This window comes from Nyctibius grandis, chromosome 2 (genome assembly GCF_013368605.1).
Source record: "Nyctibius grandis isolate bNycGra1 chromosome 2, bNycGra1.pri, whole genome shotgun sequence".
NCBI classification, from domain to species: domain Eukaryota; kingdom Metazoa; phylum Chordata; class Aves; order Nyctibiiformes; family Nyctibiidae; genus Nyctibius; species Nyctibius grandis.
Genome location: NC_090659.1, coordinates 63,362,526 through 63,378,599, shown reverse-complemented (window position 1 = coordinate 63,378,599; position 16,074 = coordinate 63,362,526). Strand labels below are relative to the sequence as shown.

The 16,074-nt window shown below is 39.4% G+C and overlaps 1 protein-coding gene across 2 annotated transcripts in view; it reads left to right on the top strand.

Moving 5' to 3' along the window:
• TPP2 (tripeptidyl peptidase 2) overlaps positions 1 to 16,074 on the top strand; it is a 58,814-nt gene that overhangs the window by 19,212 nt on the left and 23,528 nt on the right. For both annotated transcript variants that reach the window (XM_068419801.1, XM_068419808.1), the window contains exons 13-22: positions 1,325 to 1,493; positions 3,452 to 3,609; positions 4,951 to 5,027; positions 5,964 to 6,070; positions 6,859 to 7,013; positions 8,144 to 8,260; positions 9,841 to 9,941; positions 10,778 to 10,874; positions 11,147 to 11,284; positions 15,728 to 15,972. In XM_068419801.1, coding sequence (XP_068275902.1) covers positions 1,325 to 1,493; positions 3,452 to 3,609; positions 4,951 to 5,027; positions 5,964 to 6,070; positions 6,859 to 7,013; positions 8,144 to 8,260; positions 9,841 to 9,941; positions 10,778 to 10,874; positions 11,147 to 11,284; positions 15,728 to 15,972 — 1,364 coding nt within the window. The remainder of the gene's footprint in view (positions 1 to 1,324; positions 1,494 to 3,451; positions 3,610 to 4,950; positions 5,028 to 5,963; positions 6,071 to 6,858; positions 7,014 to 8,143; positions 8,261 to 9,840; positions 9,942 to 10,777; positions 10,875 to 11,146; positions 11,285 to 15,727; positions 15,973 to 16,074) is intronic.

Here is a 16,074-nt window from a genome sequence, read left to right as displayed (position 1 = left end):
GTATGAGGACATAAAAGTGGGATGTAGGTTTTTACCACCCACATATAGATTTGTATGCCTAAATTCCATCCTAATGTCCAAAAATTGTTTTATGCTATCATCAGAGAGAGCTGAACTTGTTCTGTGCAGACAAAAGCTGGAACTGTAAGTTCTGGGCAGTGAAAATACAGAGATACCCACACTGGTTCACAAAGCAGTACAGCTGCAGTTGTGCAGTAACTTTGCTCTGGGCCTGCACTGAAAAGTCTTGAGTGTTTATTATATCCTGTGGACTTCTAAGTAGCTTGGAAATCTGTGATGTGATCCTTTGTATGATGAAGACATAGTGAATGTCAGTCTCCCTGTGCATAAGCTTAGGTTCTTAAAGAGCTGCTGCTGTTTTTTGCCTGCAGTCACTCCAATCCTAGCCAAATAGAGGTACTCAGATTTCGCTCTCATGCTAAAGATGTGAGATATTGAATGCTTAGCCCTAAACTCATGTTCTGGAGATGCTGGAACCTCGTAGGTAATGTCTGCTAAGCACATCTGTAACACTGAGTTTGATACAGAAGGCAACAATGGTGGTAGCCATATCAAACAAAAAACATTGCCACAGAAAAATTAAATGGACCAGTTATATCTTATGATTTAGTTGTCTGTGTTAAAACATGGTTAAAACTCTGATCTGGGAGACCAAGGCTGTTGTATGTCTGCTTGTCTCAAAGGAGAGTGCCATAATCTCCACTGGTGAAGGTTGCTCACTGTGAAGTAAAAGGGTGTCTTTTTAAAACAAAAAGGTGAACTTGTCACCTGAGTTTACTGTGACAGCTCATTGACTTAAATCCAGGGCTGAATTTCATGACCTTATTCTCTTGTTTCATATCAATATATAAAATTTATATGGGCATCCCATATTACTTGTCTCTTTTGAACTGCTCAACTTACTGTATTGTGTAAAAGGTTTAAATGCTTAACTAGTGTTGCTCCACATATGAGAGAAACACCTAAATTAGTATAGTAGGTCAGGGCCTTTGAAGTCCTCTTTGTCTTTGAAGTCATCTCTGAAAACTTCTGTTATGCATCTTTTGATGGATTTATAGTAAAGGAGATTTGTCTTTTTTTTTCATGTTTTTGACTTTCTGTGCTCTGTGTGGCTGTTGCAGACTGAAAATGTTGCCTCATTTTTCTATACAGAGTATCACGTAAGGTACAGTCAGTGTGGCTCAGGTGGCACGTGAGTTACTTCACTGTTGCTGTGCTTGCTGAACACTTCATATTGAAGATAATATGCATAAATTACTATTAAGTTGAAAATTGTTAATTTAGCATGTGTTCTTTCTAACAGGTTGATAAAGCCTATGACTACCTCATTCAGAATTCTTCATTCACAAATAACATAGGCTTTACGGTTACTGTCGGCAGCAGCCGTGGAATCTACCTCAGAGATCTTGCCCAGATAGCTGCACCTTCTGATCACGCAGTTGGCATAGAACCTGTCTTTCCTGAGAATACAGGTAGGAAAGAGCTTTTGTATGCGGAGGTGAGGGGGAGGGAAATAAAGTGTAATGTTTAAACAAAAAAGCTGTAATAATGAGGAGTGATAGGAATCTGTACCATAAAAGAAGTAAGCACAGCTCTAAATTTCATGGTAAATGAAGGCATGCAGTTAAACAACTTTTCCATTCTAACCTCAGGCTTAAAACTGCAGCGCTTCCATGTTTTGGGGAAGTCTGTTGCTTCATGCTTCCTCTCACTGAAAAAAAGGAATCTCTCTTTGTTCTGAAGAAATTTGAAGTGAAGTTGTGGGGCAAGGGAAAAATAGGGAAAAATAATCAAATACCCCTAATGTTTCATGAAATTGTAGAACTTCGGGGGTTTTTGTTGTAGATGACTCTTGACAAAGAATGATTACTGTTCTAAACATAAAAGAACTTACCCAGAAATTAGTTCCTCGGTTATTTAAAAGAGTATAAATTCTAGACTTGGACTGTATCTAAGTTTCCACAACCTGAGAAAAATCCTAGTTTAACAAACTAGACTTACATTCAGTAGCTAATAATGGATAAACATAAATATATCTAAAGGCAATACAGGAATTGATACAGGTTTTAGTTACTTACTAGCAGGGTAGAAGTAACTTGTGCAAATCAAAATATGGTTTGACATCTTTTCTCCATAAACCATTTTGCCCTGCTTTACTTTATTAAATACAAATTGGAACTCACTGAGAGACTGAATTACATTGTATTCAAAAAATGATCCATGTCAGAGCTTGTTACTGAAATTAATTCCTTTCCTAAAAGCCGTGATCCCCAAGAAGGTTGGCATGTGACAAAGGGGTGAGTTTATTTAGGAGAAGAAAGGTTATGAATAAGGACAGGCTACTGACTCAGACTAACTTAGTTGTTTGACAGGTTACGTTGCAATCGGTGCTTTTTAAGTTTACTGTATGACAATGAGAAATAAAATAATCATACGATAGACTCTTCTGCAGGAAGCAAGCAATCTGAAAACATAGTTAGACATTTGTAATGGATGACTGGCTTGTAGCACGATGTTGTTTCCCTAGTATCTGTCCAGTTGTTATTTCTGTGCTGTCTGGTGTGTCTTCAACAAGATTGAGTTTGAGAAACTTTAGTAAGAGGCTAAGGGAGGCTGATCTGCCCAGTCTGCCTGTTGAAGTTCCCTTTGAGCTTTTATTGCCTGTCATGTACCTATGAGGGAATTACATCTGATAAGAGTGCTCGTTTCTCTACTTAACAAAGAGGTAATGAAATGTCTGAAAATTAAGCTAAGGTTAATTAGGACTACAAAACGTGGAAGTTTTTTTTTCAAAGTGTCATTAATCTTTAAAGCAGGAGAAAGCTGATTTTTAATCACTAAAACATTTCAGCTAGGGTTGGATACTTTTCTGGAGGCTGTGCCTTTTTGACATGGAAGCTAATTTGTGAAATCAGCTAAATTGACTCTTAGCAAAGTCAGACTAGATTATTATAGTAATTTTTAGTAGACTTTACCTCTTGCTTAGGGTTGCTCCATAATGTAATTTGGTAATTAGCATAAGCTTCAGAATTAGTACAGTTGCTTTTTATTGTATTTCTCTGCATTAGGCCAGACTTTGTATCTATACCAGAAAGTTTATACCTACTTCCAGACTATGTTGTGGGCAACTGAAGCATTGCTTACTAGCCTACCTTTGACTTGTCACGTTTGACTGTTTCAAGGGGAAAAATTTCAAACTTGGGTACAACCTTTATTTTGCTGTACACTGCTCCTATTGAATTTTTCTCAAGTTAAAAGAAATAATATAGAACACTGTCTTTGTGGAGAATCTGACATCCAGGGGCACTAAGGAATTGGTTCCTATTACATTTTATTGATGTGTACCTTTTAATGGCAAATACTGTCTTATAGTAGAATATGAGCACATATTTGTGTTACTGAACTGTTTTTTAAATTTGTTTCTTGACAGAAAACACTGAAAGAATATCTCTCCAGCTTCACTTAGCTTTAACATCAAACGCACCATGGGTCCAGTGTCCTAGTCATTTAGAGCTTATGAACCAGTGTCGGCACATAAATATTCGTGTGGATCCACGTGGCCTGAGAGAAGGAGTACATTATACAGAGGTATTGAAGTACTGGTGTTCTAAGCAAGATTGTGTGCCCTTTCCTTTTCGTGTGGTCTCTATCAACTTGTGACAGAAGTCATTTTTAAGGAAATAAAAGCTGTGTGCTGTACAGACTAGAAAATACTACTACGCTCCATTTCACTATACAGGCTGAATACTGGATTCAGCAATAGTTATGCTATACAGTGTTGTATAGCACATGCCAATGGGACTTCGAGTATCTGTGTTTAAGAAATAAAAGCATATACAAATATAAACCAAATAAATAGCAATTCATTAAGGTTTTTTTCCTCTGGATGTATTTTCACCTTTGACTGTCTGGCTCAGTTCTGTATTATCATTGAGGATAGAGATTTGAGTTTTTGTGAGGTCTTGGATATTTCTCTTTCTGTGGTGGTTTAGGGACTGGCCTAGCCTTTGTGGTGTTGCCATGCAGTCTTATATGGACCCAAGATTTTGCTTTACTTTGAGGAGTTGCTTGGGTACAGTGGTGCAACCTGTTTTCTTATTTCCTCACCTCTACCCTATCCCATTTTGAAAGGTGAAGGAGAAAAATGTGTGGTAATGGCTATGTACAGCAGAAGCTTTTTGCTAACTTGGAGTGGCTATGTTCAAATTTGGACAAATTTAATATGAAAGCCATTAAATTTCTCATTTTCTCTCCCAGCCATCCTCTTTCACTCCTACAAAAGAAACCCACCAACAAAAAATAATTTTTCAGACCTCTCCATCCTCATCCCAAACATTGAAATGTTTCCATTGCATTGTAGTTGATCATAATGAAGATGGTATCAGCTTGCTTTTTAGAAGTGACATGCTTAAGATGCTTACAGTTGCAAGTCTTCTATGGTACCACTGAGAACATTTTACCAGAGTGATGATGGAACAAATTTTCAGAGATAGTATTTAAAGCTTGGCCGTGAAAGGCATGGTAAATCAAACTGTTATTTTCTCAAACATAATCCTGGAAAACAAGGAATAAAATATTTTTAATAAAACAACAAAAATACCTGAAATAGATTTTTTCGCTAACAGCTTTCTTATTTTGAGTTGAAACTAGGTCGAGCTTTTGATATAGGGACTATCAAATGTGGGTTGAAAGCTTGAAAACTTCTGGGGAAAGACTGAATTGGGTGTGAGTGTGAAAACTAATTTTTTTTCTTGGTGAGTGTTGCTGTTTTACTATTTCTAGGATGACAGTGGTCAAATGAAGATTTTTTTTTTTCTCAGTGATAACTACAAAGATTCAAAATAATCTGCAACTAACTTAATTTTAATGTTGTCTTCTATAATTTCATTTTGACCAAAGATTTTAAGTGGCTGTATTTTATTTTGTTAGGTGTGTGGATATGATATAGCAATGCCTAATGCAGGCCCTCTGTTCAGAGTTCCAATAACTGTTGTTATACCAACAAGGTCAGTAAACCCAGGCTTTAACTGCATTTTTTTAAGGTTAGTTTAGTTTTCTGTACCCACTTTACTTGTCATTTATTTCACCACCTTCTTTCTCTGGGTGTCCTTGAACTTACCACTAACATTGATAAAGGAGCAGAGATCTGAAAAGATTCTCGCAGCAGACTTCTACAGCAGTGTTTTTTTTGTAGTTTTGGTCCTGACAGCCAGAAGGCAGTGTGTTCTGGTAGACTTGGCCACAGTGGCAGCAGCTTCCTGGTCCATCAGAATACAGATGACTTCTGGCTTGTTGACCAAAGTATCAATCAATATACTCATAGATGTAGGTCAGTTGGAGTTTGTTTTTTCATTTCTAACTGATGGACTAGAATACATAAAGGCGGGGATCATTATTTGGCAGGTGAACATTGGGATAAGCTTCCATCATGACCTTAATACAGTGAATTTAGAGAGTTAGTATTGTGCCTATCATTGATGTAAACATATGACTTAAGTGATGTTGATCAGGAAGGAGAGTATCTTATTGAACCTATTCAGTGGACAGTCTACCCTGAGGAAAAAATAATGTAACCTTTCTCTAACTCACTCATAGAAATATTACTTACATACCTTAGCTCACTTTAGTGGAAAGTCACTTGGCCAGGAAAAGCAGATCCACTGATAACTAGGATTCTTTGATACTTATCTTTAAGCACAGTAACTTTGGGGAGGTGGGAGGGTGTCTGCATAATGTGGTGGATCTGATGTTTTAAATCTTTTAGATACATTGTGCTGTCAGATTCTGTACTAGTATGGATTAAAATAATTGGTGCTGAGGACTGAATATCCTCATTGTATACTTTCTTTTAAGAGTATTTTTGCATTTAAAAATACTTAAAAAAAAAAAAAAAGGCTTCACAGCTTGTTTGATTACTGTTTGTGGGTTTTTTTGACATACAGAGTAGATGAATCAACAAACTATGACCTGACATATACAGATGTTCATTTTAAACCTGGTCAAATCCGAAGGCACTTCATTGATGTTCCACAGGGAGCTACATGGGCCGGTAAGGAAAATAAGCACATTAATTAAATAGAAAAATCACATCTGTCAGACTTGACAAAGTTGTTTTGAAATCATTTTGAGTTCTGCCTGAATAAGAACTGAAGGATTTGACCCATGGATATGTAAAATATTTACTTGATTCTAAGCTCTTAGAGGAGTGATTTTGAATTATCTCATGGTTTCTGGTCTAGTAGAATCCTCACTCTCAGTCTTCTAGAAACCAGCAAATATAATTTGAAGCTATTGTCCATAACTGGAGGAATACACTATGTTTACTGTCTGAGGTTTGCCTAGTTTTTAAGGTGTATGGATGTAGTGTTGAAAGATGTCTTAACTGAAGAATAGGTGATTTTCATAATAGTCAAGTAGCTCATAATTCTGCAAGGAGGAAAAAACAGGGTTTTTTTTCTTGTCTTCCTGTGTGAGATTAATAGTAATCCTTTCAAGAATCTTCCATTTAGACTGAAGTTAGTGATAAGACTCTTCATTTGGATTCAGCAGTCTATCCTGTGCAGATTATACATCTGTAGTATCTGATTAATTTTCACCATTTAGTTGAGTCACATTTCTCTTAACTGATCTCTGAAGTTAGCTATTTTTCCTTAATCTGAAAGGGTCTTTGTAAATAACTGATATGTAAGCATTATTCACATATGGAGCCACCTGGGGTACTGCATAACTTCTTAAATTACAAAGTACTTGTGAAACTTGTCTTTTTCTGGTGATCTCTGCTTTCCTTCTAAAATTCTTGGCTCTTGGAACTAAACTTATTTTTTTTCTTTAATCTAGAAGTGACAGTATGTTCATGTTCAGCTGATGTGACTGCCAAGTTTGTGCTTCATGCTGTTCAGCTAGTGAAACAAAAAGCATATAGAAGTCATGAGTTCTACAAATTTTCATCCTTACCAGAAAAAGGATCAGTGACTGAAGCATTTCCTGTCTTAGTAAGTTACCTTAGGGTGGTGTGGGGGAAGAGAGAGAAAGTAATATATCAGTGCAGTATAACGTAACTCATTCTGGATTTTTTTCCCAAAGAAAATCCCCAAACCCAAAAAATCATAGGTTTGTTACAGTAGTGAATGCATCTGGTTTTCAGTTTTGAAAAGATCTCTAATAGCTTGTTAGTGTTTCTTAATTATTTGGTATTACCCTTCTAATACGTGTTAATCTCTTCAGTTTGTTGGTGCTTTTATGTACAAACCAGTCTATTTCCCTTTCAAATAGGGGCTATGACTTGTCAGATAGATGTAGTTTCAGTGCTTAATGTGATAATCTGGGACATCTCCTTTATGTCGAAGCCAGGTGATACTGACTGGCTTACATTCATACTGCTTAGATACAGAAGGCTTAGCTTGGATAATGCTAGCTCAAGAGTCCAAAACAGAACCAAGGAGTGAGCTAACAGTTCAGGGGTGTGGGTACTAGAGTCCACTTCTCAGCTTTGTCCCCTGCCTTGCTTCATTTAGTTGTATAGCTCTAAAGCCTAAGAGTGGTTATGATTTGTGTGCTATTCAGTCCCTTACCCTCTGTGAAAATGTCAGGTGGGGGACCCTAAGCTAAGTTTGTCCCACTGACACATTGTGAATTTGATCATGTTTAAAAAACAAAACCAAACCAAAACAAAAGCCACAACCAAATAACAAAATAAAAAAAAACCCAAACCTCTCAGGCTTATTGTCAACTTCTTTAGACAGAGTGGGATCTCTTTTTCTGATACGCATTTTCTAGGACATGCATATTAAACTAATCTATGAACTAACCTGTCCGCCTAGCTTGAAGGATAGGAAAGGAAATTTAAAAGATGTAGTTTTCTCTGTAGGGTATATCCCTGGCACTCTTTTGTTTTGATATGGTCATCAGTCATCCTATTTTGTTGGAGCTGTCTTGTATTTTCTGGACCAAGTATAATGTTTTATTTGGTATGGTACAAACCTATACAATTGGAGCAAACTGGACATAACAGGGTCTTTTTTTGAGCTATACTCCAATATTTTTCGCTTGGGATGAGGGGGGCTGGGGTGAATAGAAGGGGAAGATGGCAACTTGTGTCTAACTTTGTGATTTTGTTACCCAGGCTGGAAAAACCATTGAATTTTGTGTTGCTCGGTGGTGGGCAAGCCTTAGCGATGTTAGCATTAACTACACAATTTCTTTCCATGGTGTACTTTGTGCTACTCCTCAGCTAAACATGGTAAGTTTTCCAGAGTGGTTATTTTGAATTATTCTGAAGTCCTATGGTATCTCATCATAAAAAAAGCTTTTCATTCTTGCCTGTATTTAGAAAAAGTATCTCTATACATGAGATATTCATGTTTTCTCTTAAAAATAGGTAAATAGGAGTTCAGTCCCACAGAAATGCCCATTACCATTATTTATGAATTTTTCTATGCCTTTTAATTATAAATCAGTAGGGGGGAAAAAAATCCCCAAAACCAAAACAAAAAAAACCCAAACCAAACACCAATAGAAAGGGCATACTAAAAGTCTGAAATTTTAACTATACTTCACTAGCAAGTGTTTGTGTGAATGAAGTTTGCTGGGATGACAGTTCTTGAACTTGAATATCTAGACGACCATTCCTAAAAGATAGTACTCTGAATACCGTTTTCAGAATAAAATGTCATTAAAATTTATTTTCTGTTCAGTGTTTTATTGAGATTTGCCGTTTGGTTTGAGGTTCAATCTTTAGGGCAGTTGGAAGGCACAGTGAATGGAAAGTGTTGTGATTCCTAAGGCTCTGTGATACTAAAGGATTGAAAAAGTTACTAAAAACATTAGTATCATAATACTTACAGTACTTTGTCTTGCTCCTGTGCTCTTTGCTGCCCTGTGCAACCTGGCTTGGCTTGACTTTGCCTCCCTCAGGAGAGGGCTGTCTTTGAGAGCTGAGATGGCAATACCTACGTGAAGCAGCACCATGCTAATTTATCCTGGCTCCTCCCTTTTTTTTAGCTAAGGGCCAGAGCAAATTATAGCTGTGCCATGGGTGAATTTGGATGTATTCAGGCTCTAAGAGCTGAATAAACTGGGGAAAAAAGAGTGGGTGCATTGCACTAAGGTACCAGGTCTTAAACCAGTACAGCAGGAAAAGAAAGAGCTGGTGGTGGTGATGGTGCGCGCAGCTGCTTCCCCCACCCCAGCAGCGTTCGATCAGCTGAATAATGGAGAGTTATAAATGAGAATACAAACAGTTTTGGCCTTCCTTCTTAAGCACCTGTAACTTTAATAAAATAAATTTTAATAGTGCAGATATACTGGTGGCTTTGTCATGGGATACTGCTAGGAAAAAAAGTTTTCAAGTAATTTTGCCCATCACTAGCCTGTGTATGTAGTATTGTTTCTTTTTCACAAAGTTAAACTATTCTGTGATAATAATCCTAAGCAGAAGCACCGTAAAATACTTGTTTTAAGATTCTAGATGAATAATACTTGTATTTATTGAATTACATATTCAAAGGAAATCATCACAAATGCACAAACAAAGCCCTGCCCAAAGTGTGACTTGTACAATGCTGTACCAAGTACTTAAATTATTACGGGGAAAAAAATATAAATAAGACTTTAGCTCCAATTGCTAAAGTTTTGCAAGTCCCAGTATATCTGCAGTTGTAAAATAGACATAAGCTTGTGACGCTTTCCGACTCATGCAGTATTATTTCTTATAGTATAGATAAATACAGCTTGCATTGTATTTTTGAGGGACACGTCAGATGGTCCCCATCTAATGTAATAAGTGCACAGAAGCATAATTGTTATGTACTCTTCCTTTAGCATGCTTCAGAAGGCATCGTACGGTTTGATGTTCAGTCCCTGTTGAAGTATGAAGATATTGCTCCATGCATAAATCTGAAAAGCTGGGTTCAAACGCTCAGGTAGAGTTTCTGGGGAGCTGTAGTGGGAAAGTGGGAAAACTATTAGAATATGGTTAAAACAGTAACAAGTTAACAGTGAAATTTAGGATAACAAGAATATTCTTGTCAAATATTAAGTAGGTTTGGAAGCATCAATTCATAAAATTTCTTAGCATTCTCCTTTTTGGTTCCTTTTAGCTTTGACAAAATTTGAGAATTATGGTGACTTTTTCCATACAAATTATTTTCCTTAAGCTAATTTACAAAAAAAAAACCAACAACATTTACAAGAACATTCCATTTCTTCCAAAGGAGACATTTAGAGGTAAAAGGCACTTTAATATCTAAAGAAACAAACTGTAGAGTTATTTGATGCTACTGTTTGTTGTTTTGGGTTTTTTTTTTTTAAGCAGCTGCTTCAGATCCTGCCCCATTTTGACCTGGGAAGACTGTCCTCTCTCTCTTGATTGACTGGAAGTGTTTTCGTAGGATGTGGTGCAGAATTTTGTGTGGAAAGTTGTGTTTGTCTTGTTGTCAGTTTGAGACATGCTGATTTGGAGGAAAAGCTTTGTTGGAAAATTCCCAACCAGTGCAGTAATTACTAAAGTTAGTCACTTCAGGAGGAAAAAGAAATGCCATACAGTTTAAACTGTACTTTTAAAACTTGGGCCAGACAATTTCACAGCAGTCAGTAATCCAGAGTTTTCCATTATTTGAGCCTCTCAGTAGAGACCTTGGGCTCTGTCTAGAATTCAGCTAGACTTCAGAATATGCTTCTGCTTAAGCAAGACAAATTTTGATAGAGGATATATGTTTCTTAATAGTACCTTCTGTTGTTTTTTGTTGTTTAACTGCAGACCAGTGAGTGCAAAAATAAAACCTTTGGGCTCCAGAGATATTTTACCAAATAATCGTCAACTGTATGAGATGATTTTGACCTATAACTTCCATCAGGTAAGGGTTATGGGTCATTTTTTTTTTTGAAGTAATTAATAAATACAGCATGTTTTCTAAAACAGGATTTAACTTTAACTAGCTTTCTGTCAGAAATGAGGTCTAGACTCACACTCCAGACTCTCTACAGTCAAATTTCTGATTTGTTTCTCTTTAGGAACTACTGTTGCTTGAAATGGGCTTTAGTTCAGGTGTCCTTTTGAATATGTGTATAAGGATTGTCCTTGTTTTATTCAATAGCGCATTAAATGGTTTGACCTTTCTTTTAATAGCCTAAGAGTGGAGAAGTAACTCCAAGCTGTCCACTTCTTTGTGAATTGTTGTACGAATCTGAATTTGATAGTCAACTGTGGATTATTTTTGACCAGAACAAGAGACAAATGGGTTCAGGAGATGCCTATCCACACCAGGTACAGAGTAATGTATTTATTTTACCTTGTTTTCTGCATAGTGTGAAAATTTTCATTCTTTTGCATCTCCCAGGCCTGCTGTTAGCTCCTAACATTTCCTGAAATGTAGGTATAATGTTCTTATGTCTTCACATGATGACAGGTTTCAGTTTATGAAAAAAAAAAAAAACCCTAATGATTGACAGGTTTATTTCCATGAAATAGAACATGATGATTTTTTTTTTTCCCTTCCAAGGAAGGAGAAAGAGTTATGGTGTGTTTTATTTCTACAAAAAGCTGTTAACTTGTGATTTCTTGTGATTTTGACTGGCGCTTCTCAAGAAGTGAATTCAAGTTCTCATTGCCTTTATGTTTCAGTTTTTTACAAAGATGATACCTTGAACTTTTCTATTTAAGGTGGAAAGGATCCTTTATTTTTTCCTGTAGTCTGACTTGTCCACTGATAGATCAGAGGCTTCTGTACCCATGAAGGCTGTCTTCTGTGCTTTTGATTGAGGAAGATGGTGAGGATGACAAGGTTGAATGTTTATGGGTGAAGATCAGGGGGAAGGTCGGCAGGGCGGACATTACGGTGGGAGTCTGTTACAGACCACCCAACCAGGATGAGCAGGCGGATGAGGCGTTTTACAAGCGGCTGTTGGAAGCCGCCCGGTCGCCGGCCCTTGTACTTGTGGGCGACTTCAACTTGCCGGATGTCTGCTGGAAATACAACATGGCAGAGAGGAAGCAATCTAGGAGATTCCTCGAATGTGTGGAGAACAACTTCCTCATGCAAGTGGTAAATGAGCCCACTAGAGGAGGGGCCCTGCTTGACCTCTTGTTTGTGAACAGAGAAGGACTAGTGGGAGATGTGAGGGTCGGTGGCCGTCTTGGGAGTAGCGACCACGAAATGTTAGTTTTTGATAGTGGGGGAAGTAAGGAGGGGCAAGAGTAGAACTTCTGCCTTAGATTTCCAGCAGGCTGACTTTAGCCTGTTTAAGAGGCTGGTGGACCGAGTCCCTTGGCAATCAGTCCTGAAGGGCAAAGGAGTCCAGGAAGGCTGGACATGCTTCAAAAGGGAATTGCTAAATATTCAGGAGCAGGCTGTCCCAGTCTGTAGGAAGGCAAGCCGTCGGGGAAAAAGACCGGCCTGGTTAAACAGAGAACTTAGGCTAGAACTTAAGGAAAAAAAGAGAACCTACTTGCTCTGGAAGAAGGGTCGGGTAACTTGGGAGGTCTATAGGGATGTGGCCAGGTCGTGTAGGGAGAAGATTAGAAGGGCCAAAGCTCAATTAGAGCTTGATTTGGCTGCTACAGTCAAAGACAACAAAAAAAGCTTTTACAAATACATCAACAGCAAAAGGAGGGTCAAGGAGAGCCTCCACCACTTGCTGAATGAGGAGGGTAGTGTAGTGTCAGGGGATGAGGAAAAGGCAGAGGTGCTCAATGCCTTCTTTGCTTTGGTCTTTAATGTCAAGACTGGTTGTCCTCAGGAGACTCGGCCCCCAGAGCCTGCAGTTAGGGACGGGGGGCTGTGTGAACCTCCTGTAATCCAGGAGGAGACGGTTAGTGACCTGCTGTGCCAGTTGGACACCCACAAGGCAATGGGCCCGGATGGGATTCACCCCAGAGTAATGAAGGAACTGGCAAATGAACTTGCCAAACCACTCTCCATTATCTACCAGCAGTCCTGGTTAACTGGAGAAGTTCCAGCTGACTGGAAATTAGCGAATGTAACACCCATCTACAAGAAGGGTCAGAAGGACGATCCAGGGAACTATAGGCCTGTCAGCCTGACCTCGGTGCCAGGCAAGGTGATGGAACAGATCATCCCGAGTGCCATTACACGGCACATGCAGGACAATCGGGGCATCGGGGCCAGCCAACATGGATTCATGAAAGGCAGGTCCTGCTCGACCAACCTGGTCTCCTTCTATGACAAAGTGACCCGCTTAGTAGATGAGGGCAGGGCTATGGATGTAGTCTATCTAGACTTCAGTAAGACATTCGACACTGTCTCCCACAGCATCCTCCTAGACAAACTGTCTGCCTGGGGCTTGGATGGGTGGACTCTTCGATGGGTTAAAAACTGTCTGGATGGCCGAGCCCAGAGAGTGGTGGTGAATGGGGCAAAGTCCAACTGGCGGCTGGTCACTAGCGGTGTTCCCCAGGGCTCAGTTCTGGGGCCGGTGCTGTTCAATATCTTTATAGATGATCTAGACGTAGGGATTGAGTGCACCCTCAGTAAATTTGCAGATGACACCAAGCTGGGTGGCAGTGTCGATCTGCTGGAGGGTAGGAAGGCCCTACAGAGGGATCTGGACAGGTTAGAGAGATGGGCTGAGACCAACGGCATGAGGTTCAACAAGAACAAGTGCCGGGTCTTACACTTCGGCCACAAGAACCCCATGCAGCTCTACAGGCTGGGGGAAGAGTGGTTAGAAAGCGGCCCGGCGGAAAGAAACCTGGGGGTGCTGATCGACAGCCGGCTAAACATGAGCCAGCAGTGTGCCCAGGTGGCCAAGAAGGCCAATGGCATCCTGGCCTCTATTAGGAATAGTGTAGCCAGCCGGTCTAGGGAAGTGATCGTCCCTCTCTACTCAGCACTGGTGAGGCCGCATCTTGAGTACTGTGTTCAGTTCTGGGCCCCGCACTTCAAGAAAGATGTTGAGGTGTTGGAGCGAGTCCAGAGGAGGGCGACCAAGCTGATGAAGGGTCTGGAGGGTCTGTCCTACGAGGAACGGCTGAGGGAGCTGGGGTTGTTTAGCCTGGAGAAGAGGAGGCTCCGAGGTGACCTTATTGCAGTCTACAACTACCTGAAGGGAGGTTGTAGTGAAGTGGGAGTTGGCCTCTTCTCCCGGGCAACTAGCGATAGGACAAGAGGACACAGCCTCAAGCTTCGCCAGGGGAGGTTCAGGTTGGACATTAGGAAGAATTTCTTTTCAGAAAGGGTTATTAGACATTGGAATGGGCTGCCCAGGGAGGTGGTGGAGTCACCATCTCTGGATGTGTTTAAGAAAAGACTGGACATGGCACTTAGTGCCATGGTCTAGTTGACAGGGTGGTGTCAGGGCAGCGGTTGGAGTCGATGATCCCTGAGGTTTCTTCCAACCTGGTTGATTCTGTGTGATTCTGTGATGTCTTCAAACAGCCTTTTAAATGCTATAGCGTGGTTTACTTCCTGTTGCTGTCTTTCAAAGGGAATTTTTTGCACAAGACTTGTAGATACTGTACCCTCTGTGGGGATCTTTTTCTGCTGAAACAAACCGTGTGTCTGGATCATGGAGGGAGGGGAGATAGGAAAAAAAAAAACACCGAAGAGAAACATTTTCCATAGTTTTTGGGTTTGAAACTAGTTTTTACAATCCAAAATGATGTAACGTTACTTTGATAGGTTGATCATTCTGGAAGCGTACAAAAGATCGACTTTAAAGCACGTCTTTTGAATCTTAAAAATGAATTTCAGAAATTGCATTATTTAAGCTTCTTTTCCTTAACCTGCATTTTTAAGGTGCTATAAAATCTAAAAGTCACCGAAGTAGTCTGTTATTTACACCTGGTGGACCACTGCGTTGTAAATCTATGGTGTTGTGCATCATAGAACAATTCTAAAGCAATTCAAAATTATTTAATCCGGGAAGAAATACCAACAGGAAGCATGACTCCCTAACTCAGGAGAGGGAGATTTGGGGAGCAGGGTAGTTCTGAATTATTGTCCCTTTCTACTTAGGGCTGCCTTTTGTATTATGGCAGCAGCAGAAAGGAAACTTAGCATGCTACTGCTCAAAACATCCACATGGTGCCCTTTTAGGTTGATAGAAACGAAAGAATATTTTCAAAACTAAGAGTTTGAGAGTCTGGGTTTTTTTTATTGGGTGTTTTTTGGGGTTTTTTTGAGGGGGGTGGGGTTTGTTTGTTTTTAATAAATGGAGATGATGTTATCTGCATATTCCTAACTGAATATATAAAAAGCTCAGGGCAAAGAGGCTGTCAGCTCTTTAAACTGCAGCCTTAAATCTCACAGGAATACTGGGTCCCTCCGTGTGAAAGCTGGGGTACAATGTTTGAGACAGTAGCAGATGTCCTGTGATCTAAACCACAGAGCACCCAAAGTTACATAGTAAACTGAAAACGTATGGAGGCAAACCTGCTAGAGGTTTTGAACTGAAAGTTTAGCAAGAATTTTGATTATTATTTGAGCAGTTAATACAGTGTTAGAACAGGAACAAATGGTGTCAGTCTGTTTTGTGGTCTGAAAACTTTCAGGCAATCCAAAATGTGTTTTGACTGCTATCAAGTCTTGAAAGCACTCCGTTTTCAGGAGATTCCAAACTAAGCAACCTAGCATATCTTAAATGGCTAGAGCTATATGGATCAAGAAGAACATGACAGTCTTATTTCTGGGTTTCTTTGTGAATGGTGAAGTGTTTAATCTTGACATTTATGATAACTTCTTTCTTTCAGTATTCTGTGAAACTGGAAAAAGGAGATTACACTATTCGGTTACAAATTCGTCACGAACAGAACAGTGAGCTGGATCGCATCAAAGACCTTCCATTTATTGTTTCTCACAGGTTGTCTAGTACCTTGAGCTTAGATATTTATGAAAACCATAGCCTTGCTCTCTTAGGGAAGAAGAAAACCAACAGTTTGACATTACCACCAAAACACAGTCAGCCATTCTTTGTTACATCTCTGCCTGATGACAAGTAAGTTACTGAAGTCCTGTTTTTCTCATCTACATCTAATCAGCTGCCTCCGCACCTAATTAAAGTGATACTTCGATAGTATCTACCTGTTTAGGGTTGGTA